Source organism: Brassica oleracea, chromosome C9 (genome assembly GCF_000695525.1).
Source record: "Brassica oleracea var. oleracea cultivar TO1000 chromosome C9, BOL, whole genome shotgun sequence".
Taxonomy (NCBI): Eukaryota; Viridiplantae; Streptophyta; class Magnoliopsida; order Brassicales; family Brassicaceae; genus Brassica; species Brassica oleracea.
The window spans coordinates 46,855,715-46,867,849 of record NC_027756.1 but is presented as its reverse complement, the minus strand read 5'-3'; the positions used below and the strand labels follow the sequence as shown (position 1 = coordinate 46,867,849).

General features: G+C 37.8%; 3 protein-coding genes across 4 annotated transcripts; 1 reads left to right on the top strand and 2 right to left on the bottom strand.

The window, feature by feature from the left end:
• Positions 1 to 1,862: 1,862 nt before the first annotated feature.
• On the top strand, positions 1,863 to 2,726 carry LOC106315193 (short-chain type dehydrogenase/reductase). The gene is made up of 2 exons (XM_013752942.1): positions 1,863 to 2,248; positions 2,315 to 2,726. The coding sequence occupies exons 1-2, from the start codon at positions 1,863 to 1,865 to the stop codon at positions 2,724 to 2,726; spliced, it is 798 nt and encodes a 265-aa protein (XP_013608396.1).
• Positions 2,727 to 3,081: 355 nt separating this feature from the next.
• LOC106315192 (glucan endo-1,3-beta-glucosidase 8) lies at positions 3,082 to 4,782 on the bottom strand. Its single transcript, XM_013752941.1, has 2 exons — positions 4,332 to 4,782; positions 3,082 to 4,201 (listed from the first exon to the last, which is right to left on the bottom strand). The coding sequence occupies exons 1-2, from the start codon at positions 4,670 to 4,672 to the stop codon at positions 3,082 to 3,084; spliced, it is 1,461 nt and encodes a 486-aa protein (XP_013608395.1). The 5' UTR covers positions 4,673 to 4,782.
• A 450-nt stretch (positions 4,783 to 5,232) lies between these two features.
• LOC106318987 (CCR4-NOT transcription complex subunit 3) lies at positions 5,233 to 10,678 on the bottom strand. 2 transcript variants are annotated; one of them, XM_013757170.1, is made up of 17 exons: positions 10,477 to 10,678; positions 10,219 to 10,224; positions 9,996 to 10,127; positions 9,772 to 9,909; positions 9,305 to 9,355; positions 9,058 to 9,147; positions 8,823 to 8,969; positions 8,595 to 8,699; positions 8,380 to 8,439; positions 7,680 to 8,306; positions 7,233 to 7,388; positions 7,030 to 7,159; positions 6,588 to 6,709; positions 6,061 to 6,327; positions 5,834 to 5,968; positions 5,546 to 5,730; positions 5,233 to 5,455 (listed from the first exon to the last, which is right to left on the bottom strand). In XM_013757170.1, the coding sequence occupies exons 1-17, from the start codon at positions 10,567 to 10,569 to the stop codon at positions 5,389 to 5,391; spliced, it is 2,511 nt and encodes an 836-aa protein (XP_013612624.1). In that variant the 5' UTR covers positions 10,570 to 10,678; the 3' UTR covers positions 5,233 to 5,388. The 2 variants fall into 2 exon arrangements, with proteins under 2 accessions (XP_013612624.1, XP_013612625.1); XM_013757171.1 differs by lacking the exon at positions 10,219 to 10,224.
• Positions 10,679 to 12,135: the final 1,457 nt, after the last annotated feature.

Below are 12,135 nucleotides of genomic sequence, written 5' to 3'. Positions count from 1 at the left end.
CATAAACCATGTGTAAATAATTTATCTAGTATCCGAATTTATCAAACCTCAAAAACATATAATCAGATCAATCAATTTAATCGAACTTAGCATACAATCTTAAACCTCAAGACATTAGATTTTATCATGAATCTATCAACCTAGCATACGGATTCTCAATTCTCAAAGACATCCAAATCAGATCAATATAACCTATCATACGAATTATTTAGGGTTGCTATTTAAAACAGATCAGATTACAAAACTATCAATCCTAGCAGAAGATATTAAACCTCAAGAATCATGTAATCAGATCATTCGGAATTTAGACAAGTAAACATCAATCAATCTATCGACCTATCGGATTCAATCAATGTTTTAACAGGCTGGTCGGTTTAAACAATTTTAAAACAGATGAACAATTAACCAGCAGGATGAGAAAATAAATCTATCAATCCTTACTGTGATTAAAGCATTAATAAAAACAAGCAGGTCGGATTTAATCAAGACTTAAACAGATCAAAATTATTAAACTAGCAGGATGTGAATAATAAATCTAGCAACTTAACGGTCAAAAAATTCTAGCAACATAGCATCAGATTCAATCAGATTTAAAACCTCAATGATCAAAACCGAAAACAATTTTGATTTCAAAAATATTCGATTAGGGTTTTAATATGTGATTTGATAATTATAGTATAATTAATTCTGATACTTATATTATTTAGGGTTTATAGATATAAGGTTAAGGTTTATCGGATTTTAACTTGTAAAATCCGATTTGGGGTTTTAATCATGTAGGAACATGATTTAGGGTTTATCGGATTATTTGAATCCGATTTGGATTTTTTAAATGTTTACCTTAACCTCCAAACGGGTTAAACGGACCACCGAGAATCGATAAGAACTTCGTGATCTGGTACGTGCGGTACCGGATCGTCGGGTCGCGAAGAGCAGTCGGGATCGTCAGTCAGATCGTCTATCGGATGCGCTATCGGGATCGCCTGGTCGTCGGTACGTCAGGATGCGAACAGATCGTCTAGTCGGGTACTTATCGGATCGTCGGATCGACTGAGCTTCTATCGGGTCGTCGGATTGACTGGTCGTATCGGATGGCTTTATCGGATGAGAGGGTCACCGCCGAGAGAGAAAGAAGAATTAGGGTTTATGATGATCAAGGTTGCAAAACGAGAAAGAAAAAGAAAATAGGATTTCTGGTCGATTTTAGAACTCAGGGAATTAGGGAGCTTCGTGCTGATAACGTGTTATAAAAGTAATGGAAAAGTCTATCTTTATTCATAACATAGAGGTTCCTTATATATGAGATTACACTGTCATAGATAAATGAAAAGATTACAAATCATAATCTCTTGGTTATGAGTCATCCACAATCTGGTTCATAACAAAATATAATTTTAGCATGATTTTTTAAAATTTATTTATTAAAATGTTCTAAAATTTAGATATAAAAATATATAAAATAAGAAGCTTAGAAATATATTTATTTTTGTTTTTAATAAAATTTGGAAACTTTTTAAAAAAATTAAGAAATTGGACCCCTAATATTATGGGCCCTGGGGCGGTCGCGGCACTGTCTACTAGACGATGCTTCAACCTTTAGACGTAGGAGAAAAGCGGCTGTCGCTGGCGCAGGCTTGTCCTTTTCTTCTGCATGTGCTTGTTTGTTTGGTAGCAACATCGAAATTGAAAACCTGTGATGCAAAGTTTATTCTAATAGAAGAACTGTTTAAGAGAAACTCTAGTTGATTAAAGATATAGTCTAAAAGAAGCCACGTGGCAGACATTCTCCACCCAAAACAGAACACAGTCAAAACCAAAAAACACCGAATCAGTTGTCGTCTAACGGATTATAGTTGGTCCTCATGGCTGTACCTTTTTATCCGCCGTACTCCCTCGCCGGCCGAGTCGCGATAGTCACCGGTTCATCTCGTGGAATTGGCCGAGCCATAGCTATACACCTCGCCGAGCTCGGCGCAAAGGTACTCATCAACTACACCACCAGATCCACTGACGCCGATCAAGTCGCCGCTGAAATCAACTCATCCGCCGGTGCTAATGGTCCGGAACCGGTAGCATTCGTCTTCCGCGCCGATATCTCGGACTCAAGCCAGGTAGAGTCTCTCTTCGACGCGGCGGAGAAAGCCTTCAACTCGCAGGTTCACATCCTGGTTAACTCAGCTGGGATCGTCGATCCCAACTACCCCACCATCGCCAACACTCCCATTGAGGATTTCGATCGCATCTTCAGGTCAGAGTTTGTTTCTTTTACATTGTCTGAATATCAATGATCATCTTGAACTCTTCTTTTTTTCAGGGTGAACACGAGAGGATCATTCTTGTGCTGTAAAGAAGCTGCCAAGAGGCTAAAACGTGGAGGCGGTGGTCGGATCATACTCCTAACTTCCTCCTTAACCGAGGCGCTAATCCCGGGACAAGGAGCTTACACAGCATCAAAAGCAGCCGTTGAAACAATGGCGAAGATTCTCGCCAAGGAACTCAAAGGCTCAGGGATCGCTGCAAACTGTGTTTCTCCAGGTCCTGTCGCCACTGAGATGTTCTTCAGTGGGAAGAGCGAGGAGACAGTGCGGAGTATCATTGAAAGGAGTCCTTTTGGTAGACTTGGTGAGACCAGAGACATTGCTCCTGTCGTTGGTTTCTTAGCTAGTGATGGTGGTGAGTGGATCAATGGCCAAGTCATTGTAGCTAACGGTGCATTCCTTAAATGACCATGGCTCAGTGTCTTAAAAAAATTCAAATTGCTATATTGATATATTGGAAGTTACAATAATACAAAGATATTTATTTAGTTTAGAAATTCTCGAATAAACCAAATAATTTTTAACTTTCGTTAAGATCTCTATAGATTTACCAAAACAAAAAAAACACAGAAAAAAAATCTTAACTTTATTAACCAAATTATAAAACTAAATAAAACCATATGCTTAAAAATTAAATGTATAAGAAAACCTTTAAAACGCTAAAACAATCTTATCTGCATCATATATGGTATTACTATCTCCTGAATAGATTTGATATGTATATAATGGTGACTCACGAATCATACTACAAAACAGGACAAGCTCATAGTCCCATAAAGAGCAGTAACATACTAACCAGACCGAACCGGACACTAGAACCATACATACAATGCCCTGACGTTGGATCGCCAATCTGTATAGGGAAGTTACATTGATCTCTAGAAATATTCCTAGTAGTAATCATCGCAAGCCCTTCAAAGTCACACGCCTCTGCTTTCTGATTCTGCACCTGAAAATACATATTGAACGCATACGACGCGTTCCCAACCTCATCAAGATTCCCACAAGAGGAACCATACCCCAACGCGGTACAGTCAGAGAAAGTACACGCGTAGTTCACGTTATCTCCAAGCTGGTTAGTACTGTTACTGAAACTAATCGCGTTAGGATTCAACATACACCACTGGCTCTGCAAGTACTGAACGTTCTGAGCTCCCGTCAAGGCCTTCTTCTGTCCTTCCCCTGACAAATCAGCCGGAAACTTCGGCTGGCCATCGTACTTGAATATCCCCCAGTGACGCTCGAAGTTCCCAGGAGCTATACTCTTCGCATCTTCGTCGATGAATCCGAAGAGATACACTTCGATGTAACCGGGACGCATGGGTGTTCCTCTGTTCGCAGCTAGCTTCGGAAGAAGGCCCGCGTAGAAGCGTTCCGCGTTTGGGACGTTAGCGTTCTTGTCGCCGTCCGTTGGCCAACCAACTTCTCCCACTATAACCTCCATGTCACCGTGTCCTAACGCTTTGAGCGAAGCCAAAAGCGTGTCGAAGTTGGCATCGAAGACGTTAGTGTAAACGACGCCGTTGTCGTTGACGGTGTTCTGGCCGTTGAAGAAGGCGTAGTCGAAAGGGAAGTCGCTGCTTAGGTAAAGGCTGAGGAAAGGGTAGATGTTGACTGTGAAGGGAGCTTTGTTGTGAGCTAAGAAGTTGACTATGAGTCTCATCTCTTCGTAGATGTCTTGACGGAACGTTCCGGCGGATGGGACGGGATTATCCGGGGGAGAGCTGTAGACGTCGGCGTTCGAAGGTACGGTGGCTTTGATGAAGTCTCCGACTCCGGCTTCGTTTAGTGCTTTTTGGATGTTGAAGAGTGCTGGATACGTTAGGTTTATGAATGATCCGTTGTAAGATGTTAAGAAGGGCTCGTTCCCTACGGCGACGTACCTGCCAAGTAATTAATTTAGTGAAAGTTTCGTTCCAGCGGTGATCGAACCGGAGACCTCTGACACAATGGGCAAGATCTTTTCAGCTGAGCTAACGATCTCTATGTTGGAATGAAAACTTTGTTACTTACTTGATTTTGATGTCGTCGTTGAAACGAGTGATGTTTCTTCGGACCCAGTCTTTAGCTCTGTTGTAGTTTCCCATGGCTTTGAGCTGGTCGTTAGGGATGGCAACCATTACTTCGATGCCGGAGCCGGCAAGAGCTACCATGGTGTTTGTGTCGGCGTCGAAAAGCTTTACCTTTTGTACGTTGTTGTCTTTTAACATCTGTACAACCGTTTTTGGAGGTAGCTGGTGGGTGGCCATTGTTCCCCAGTTTACTCCCAAGGCGGAGACGTTGCTGGAGAAGAAATATAAGAAGGATATGGTGATGCAGAGGAAGATGGTGCTCTGTTTACGTGGATTACTCATTTTGCCTCTGTTTTTTCGTAGCCTTTGGAAGAAGATCTGTGGTTTTGATGATGTGCCTGGAAAGTTTTGTGCTTTGCGGAAAAATGAGTAGAATCGAAGAAGACGTTCAATAGAAGATGTTAAATTTGATATAATAATATTATCAGAATTCATTTTATGATTTTCTTACATCTATTTTTGGAGTTTAAAGCCGTGATTCTTAGATGACTGTGGAGTGTGGATCCAGTGGATTGTGATTTAAATGATTGTATGACTTTAGACGTAATAAATGTAGATCTGTTGAGGTTCTTTTTATATATATTTTCCGTATTTGGTCGGTCTTTGAGATGAGTTTGTTTAAGAAAAACGTAAAATGAAGTTGCTTGGGGTCTAAGTGATTGCCTGATTGGCACGAAGAGCGACGCATCCCCGAAGCGCGACACTCTCCACGTGCTCTTGTGATCCACTAAACAAGCCCATACTAATAATAAAGTCATCTCAAAACCGACGCTGCATAATCTTAGGTTCATGCACGTTCTTGAATAGATTTCGAGGAACATACTGTAGTTAATATTTTAGCCTGGACCAGAAATAATATACTCGGATTGCATCTCAATAAAGAGTATTAAAAAACAAAAACAAAATCATTCTGAGACTTTGAAACGAAAAAGTAATTAGTTTATTGAGCGCGGGGAAGAGTATATACATTATTAAACATACATCTCTCACTTTCTTGTCTATACGGCGAGTTCATCTTCAAGATAACTGTATTCAAACGTGAACTCGTTTTTGATCCTTTGAACCCTACACAGAGTTTTCATAAAGAAAGAAAGATTAGGATCATCACCTCGAACGACAAAGAGAACAAGGAGACGAGAAATCGATAGATCATACCATCCTCCTTCTTGGCTCTCATCTTTGGGGGTTTGGAAATCAAAGTAAACATAGGCTCCTTGTTCATACTCATCAGTTGCAATCTTTGGCTCCTTATGTCTCTGAAACCATGTGTTGAACTTTCTGTGGTATCTCCACGACTGTTTCTTCAGCTCTTTTGCCGCTAGATACTGCTGATATGAGTTCTGAATAAAAAGAATAAAGAATCAAAGAACAACACATGACCCATAAGGCTGAGGCAAAAAAACGACAATAAGTAAAATGTGGAGCGTTGAGATTATTTTGTACCTGCTGATAATAAAATGCAAAGAACAATGTTTCCGTTCCATAAGCATCGCTGCCTAAACGTTCCCAGAACAAAGGGTTGTTTACGATTGGCGCTTGTGTTTGGGGAAACGTTTGAGGTGTGATTGCTGGGTTCCTCTGTTTAAACTCATAGACATGAATACCAAATTTAAGGGAATATTATTTAAGTGGAGAGGCCAAAAAAGAGAAATTCAGAAGAATGGTGTTACCGGAGTATAGGGTCTAGGACGTTCTGAATCTTTGGGTTGAGGAAGTCTATAGTACGCAGCTTCAAGCATCTGGAAATTGTGCATCTGATCATGCATTGGCCCTAAAGCCGAAGGATCACCAATGGCTCCTAATTCGGAGTTACTTCTGCGTCCAATGACACCGAGGCTACTTGAAGATTGGCCGGGTTGAATGGGTTGCCCAGGAGAGAAATCAGGACCGTCCCTAGTTACCTGTACGGGATCCAACATGTAGCTGGGCATTCCCGACTGCGGATAAAACAAAAAGACACGAAGTAGGTACTTAGGATAAGCCTTAGATAGTTCTGTGTCTTAACAATAAGCCACATTCACTAGTGAATTCCATATGTGAAGTTTAAGCGAAGGAATGACAAATCAAAACATTCACAAACACCAACAAGGACATTTAATTTTTTATTCAGTTAAAACTTTTTGGTAAAATCCATCTCATGGAAAGCATATATTAAAGAGATACTAGGATAATAACTGTTAGCACAGCTCATGCTTACCGGAGTATCAAATAGACCTTTAGAATCATCCTCATTCGGAACAGTTTTTGAAGCTGCTAAGGAAGATGAATCATCAGGTAAGTTTTGTTGCAGCTGATCATCATTTCTCCCATGATCTACATCTGCACAAACATCAAAAACAGGTCTCTTACTTTTTTCGTCTGCACTTTCAAAACTTGGAACCAAAAACTGAGGTCTAATCCAACAGCTCTAGGATTTAAGTAACAGCCACAACGTGTTGAACTTCTTCACATTGTGGTTGAACTTCACAAAGAATGGTTATAATTGAATGATATGACCCTTTTTTTTTTTTTTTTTTTTTTTTTTTTTTGAAACAGAATGATATGACCCTTAGATTATATTTTACCATAGATGCACAGAAATAGTGTCTATCGACAACTATACCATAAACCACCGAGATTATCCTAAACAGTAATTTTACCTGCAACAGAAGGCTGCTGACCCAATTGTTGAGTCATGGCATTTGACGGCTGCTGTAAGGAGGCAGAACTCATGACACTAAAACCTGGTGCCTGAAGTCCCATGCTACCATGAGGAGACATGGCAGAACTCTGAGAAAAAAATAATATCTTATCATGATGGTATGTTTGGAGTATCATTAATCATGTAAATAAAATGCGCCACCTGCTGTAAAAGAGGATTTTGCTGTTGTGAAGAAAACTGCATCTCGTTTCCTCCAGATAGAGAAGGCATGCCTAAGAGGTTCCCATGGTGTACTTGCTGGTACCGCTGTAAGAATTTCTCTCTTTGATCTGGTGCTATTTCAGTTCTTCCACGGACCTAAAAGCAAAAAAAAAAAAGCAGGCATCAGAGAAAACAAGACCTTAGAACCTAACAAACAACAAACCACAAACCACGGGATGTATAGCCCTAGGAATATATCTCAGAGAGCCTAGTGGTATTATGTTAAAGTGTCAACCCAATTCTACACAAAGTTACACATTAAAAGACCGTGATGTTTTTTCTGAAATATGTTCTAAAATAGGAGAAAACCTAACAAGTAAAGCCACCATATTGGTCAGAATACCAACTTAAATATAGTTCAAAGGTCCTGGAATTCAAAACACGCACCGTTTCATTCTGACTCTGAAAGGGACTCCCAGGCCTCCACTGCGAACCAGATACAATAGACGGTGAATAAGCTCTGCTGATACTTGCTGCAACATCACCGGGGTTGCTATCAGAGGCAGTTCCATCATTAACCTTCGCAGCTGGTGGCAATACCATTTTGCTCGGAGAACTTAGAGGTTGGACGTTGCTCTCAACTGCCATTATATTCCTCTTTGCAACTTCAGCTGCTGAAGTAGCACTAATGCGAGCTCCAGTAGCAGGACTTGGAGACAGAGGCTGACTTGGTTGGGGCTGGTTGGGGATACTAACCCTACCAATGCCCCTCAATGGAGCATCAACAACAGATGAGGGTGGTTTACGGGAAGACAAGGTTGTTGCGTCTTCTTCCTTTGCAGCCACTGGAGACAAACTTCCCATGCTTTCCGTGGAAGTTTGAACAGGAATAGAAGTTGATAAGACAACTGGTGGATTTGGAACACTACTGACGGGGACATTCAAACTTGAACGTCCCCCAAGGGGTGTTGATGGTGCTGAGTGAAGGCTTGCGCCATTCTTTGCGGGAGGGGTTTTTGGAAGTGTCTCAGAGATGCCATCCGTTATAGTCGCATCATCTGGCAAACTTATGCTCTGAAACAAAACCAAAATACTGAGACATAAACAAGAAATTCTGCAAAACAAAGGGATATAGGAATATACTTACCCGAACTTGAGGTGCTGGTACTGGTGCTGCCAAAGAACTCTTCATGCTCAGAGGAGTACCCTGAAAATTTTAAGTCATGTTACTACTTCCTACTAAATACTAATCTAACGCTACTTTCAAAAAGATTCCTGAAATTTTGTGACGGACACAGCACTTCCTGTTTCCACAGAGAGATAGAGAATTAAGCAAACAGAGAGATTGCAAGAAAAATTCACCTTGACAAGGGGGCCAGCAGTAACTAAATCTTCAAGACCCTCCACCTCATCAAGCGGCAGCGTGCTATACAGCTCGTCAACATCACTGAATTCGTCAAAATCATCCTACATAGGGAAAAGTTAAACATAATCCAGGAGAATATCAGCCTACTTATAATGTTGGAAACCCAGAGTAACTTGTATTAAAAACATATAAGTAAGATATCCCTTGTTATAGATGATGCAGACCTGATTTCGTTCAACATAATCATCCAGAAAATCTTTGACATCATTTACTTGTTCTGGACTTAATTCATCATTGTCCAGAAGCCTCAAAATCAATTCCAACTTTATTATATGATCTTTGTGCCTTGAAATAGATGTTTCAAGATGTGTCTGAAAGGGAAACAAAACAAACAACATAACTCACCAAAAGCAAGGAAGCAAGGCATTTGCATACAGATGCATATTTTTCTAAGCTTACCAATCTGGGTGGCCTTGTCTTTCCTTTTTTGACAGACAGTCCTTCCAACTCAGCTTCAAAGCTATCAATCTGTGACTCTAGTTCGCTCACCTATCAAAGCAAGGAAAATGAGTGGTTAATCAGCTAAAGCAATGATTTAAGATAATCCATAAAGACCTCACTACCTAGGATTCCTGGCACATCAACCCACAATTACCCTATGGTTTCACAAACACTTAATATAACTCCGCTTTGTTAAGAAACTTACCACATTGTTCAACCAATCTCTTGTCTCTGACTTCGCTTTCTCTTTTGGGTCCTATTAAACATGATGCAGAGACAGAGTCAGTCGCCTGACTATCAAAAATAGGTTCAAGTAATATGTAAATCTACCCAGGGTGGTTCCAACAGATTTCACAAAACCAGAAATGGTTTGATAACTCAATGACGTTGTTAGAAGGAAAACGTATTCATATCTACAACGGACCGGTCGAAAAACACTTATTGATCCAACATTTCTTTTAAACATGTGAAAAACGTATAAATAGTTGCTGCAATACTCTACAAAATTGAGCTTAAGTATCTTGCTATATAATTATAAATGACAATCTGAACATCGTGTGATATATTTCAGATGAACAACAGAAGCACCAACTAACCAGCTTTCTGGAATTATTGGCAGTCCAAACACTAAAATATCACATTCGTTTTGAATTAAATTCAAAGGAAACTTACAGTTTTAGGTTGCTGACCAAGTCCTTCCTTTGAAAAGGCTTTTGTCTTGGTCTCTTTCTCACAGATCTTAAACCTCTCCATTTCTCGCTCAATGAGCTTCCGAGCGTCAACCAGGGATTGCTCATATGATGCACTGACCTAAATCAAATAACAGACAATCTTGCTCGGCTGAGTCTTGAGCATACATATCAGGAAAGGCGTAGAGAAGAAAGAAAACCACTAACTTTTTTATCTTTGATCTCACTAGACTGAATCCAAGTCTTGATCTGGTCCCTATACCGCTGCAACTTCTTGATCTCCTTCTTCAAATCCGCCTCAAACTTCTCCTTCTGGTTAACATTATCTGAATCATATACCTGAAACACCAAAAAAATCCCGGTTTTGTCCTTTACCCAGTAAAAAAAAAAAACTTTTTTCTCTGCTGCGAAAAACAAACATTCTGCTCACATTCCACTGCATAAACAACAAACGGAGCTCGATACTGAGTTCCACTGGATATAATTTTCACTCACAAAACAAACAAAAAACAAAGTTATAATGAACAAATGGATAAAGATTATATCATCTCATCTCACACACACTGTTTCAGTAAAGCTCGATTCTATAAATTGACGTTGATGAAATGGTACACAGACTATTAGATCTTCATGCATTCTTCATATCATCTCTAACACAGAATCATATGATTGGAATCATAACGGGTACCTTGTTCCAGATGCTGTCGAAAACATCAACGCCTTCTTGAACCTTCTTCAGCACCCGATCTATCTCGCCTTGTAATTTCCGACTCGCCCCCATTAGAGCTGACAGTAATTAGGGTTTTCAGTTTCAGACAAGAAGATGATGAATTGATTATAGATCGTTGAGGATGATCCCGACAATAATCAGAACGAGTTAAAGGATACGAGTTCGACCATCGACGGCCCATAATTAAAGAATATAGCGGGCTTTTATTTTCCGATTTTGCCCCCCTTCTTTTTATTATTTCTGGATGAAACCCCTAACTTTTAATTATTTACTAGATAACCAACTTTTCATTTTTTACTAGACCACAAAAGTCAAACATCAACCTAACATTTATGACAATTTTGGATAATTTTATTTTCATATGAATTTACAAAATTACAGTAAAAGAATTCTCTAAGATATTCTTTTTCAGTTTATTTTCACAAAATAGCTTTCAAAAACAAATGATCAAAAAATTTTTATTAAAAAAATAAATATATATTTATATGAGCAATTTTTTCAAATAGCATTTTTAAAATTTTTACTACAAAAAAAACATTCAATAAGGAAAATGATCAAAATAGTCTCTTTTTGTTTTGGATTTTTTTTTTTAATTTGTTATTTTTAAAATTTGAAACTTCATTAACAAAACCCCACCTCTTAACTCTAAACCCTAAGTATATATTAGTTAATATTAGGGTATAAATATATTTTTACTATTTAATAAAATTTATTTTGGTCATTTTTGTCATTGATGATTATTTTTGTGACAAAAACTTAAAAAGTGTTATCCTATGGAATTTCTCTATTATTTATATCTTATGGTTAACTAATGAGAAATTTTATAGGATAACTATTTTTAAGTTTTTGTCACAAAAATAGTCAAGGAAAAAAATATTCAAACAAAGTTTTATTAGAGTTAACTAATATATAGTTAAGGGTGAAGTTTTGAGGATAGAGTTTCAAATTTTGAAAAATTAAAAATGAATATTAAAATTTCAAAATAAAAATCATAATTTGGTCATTTTTTTTCTGAGAGCTATTTTGTGACAAAAAATTTAAAAACTTTATTTGAGAAACTTAGTGTTTAAAGTTAAATAGTGGAGTTTCGAATTTTAAAAAATAAAAAATTAAAATTAAAATTTTCAAAATTAAAAAAAATTATTTTGGTAGTTAAAATTTTCAAAAACTTTTTTTAAAAAAACTATCTAAGAGAATTGTCCATTGTAATATCTTAAATAATCTTAACTAGATCTTGATCTGTCGCGCCAGCGCGGGTATAAATTTTCAATTTTTAATTATTTATTTTATTAAATGATGTATTTGTAATATTCGTTCATATTATATTCATTAAATAAATATTTTTTTTTTGCATCTTAAACTATTTATTTTTTTACGAATGTGTGATATCATATAAAAAATATTAAAAAAATGAGTATATAGTTAATTAGATAATTTTAAAAACAGAAATTTTTCTTTCGTGTGCGATATCGTATAAATAATGATCCGCCCAGTTGACAAAAATCATGATTATTTTATGTGTAATTTTTTTTTTTGACCATTTCCTTAAAACTATATTAAATTTTACATATTTTAATTAGAATATTTTTAATATCTTTACTTTTTTATTTGAAATGC

Excerpts from the sequence above, each read along its gene's own strand:
- LOC106315193 (XM_013752942.1), top strand. The coding sequence starts at position 1,863 with ATGGCTGTACCTTTTTATCCGCCGTACTCCCTCGCCGGCCGAGTCGCG. Across the intron at positions 2,249-2,314 it reads GATTTCGATCGCATCTTCAG|GGTGAACACGAGAGGATCAT; the intron begins GTCAGAGTTTGT and ends TCTTTTTTTCAG.
- LOC106315192 (XM_013752941.1), bottom strand. The coding sequence starts at position 4,672 with ATGAGTAATCCACGTAAACAGAGCACCATCTTCCTCTGCATCACCATA. Across the intron at positions 4,202-4,331 it reads AACGACGACATCAAAATCAA|GTACGTCGCCGTAGGGAACG; the intron begins GTAAGTAACAAA and ends ATTACTTGGCAG.
- LOC106318987 (XM_013757170.1), bottom strand. The coding sequence starts at position 10,569 with ATGGGGGCGAGTCGGAAATTACAAGGCGAGATAGATCGGGTGCTGAAG. Across the intron at positions 8,440-8,594 it reads CTGCTGGCCCCCTTGTCAAG|GGTACTCCTCTGAGCATGAA; the intron begins GTGAATTTTTCT and ends TAAAATTTTCAG. Across the intron at positions 7,389-7,679 it reads TTCAGAGTCAGAATGAAACG|GTCCGTGGAAGAACTGAAAT; the intron begins GTGCGTGTTTTG and ends TTTTGCTTTTAG.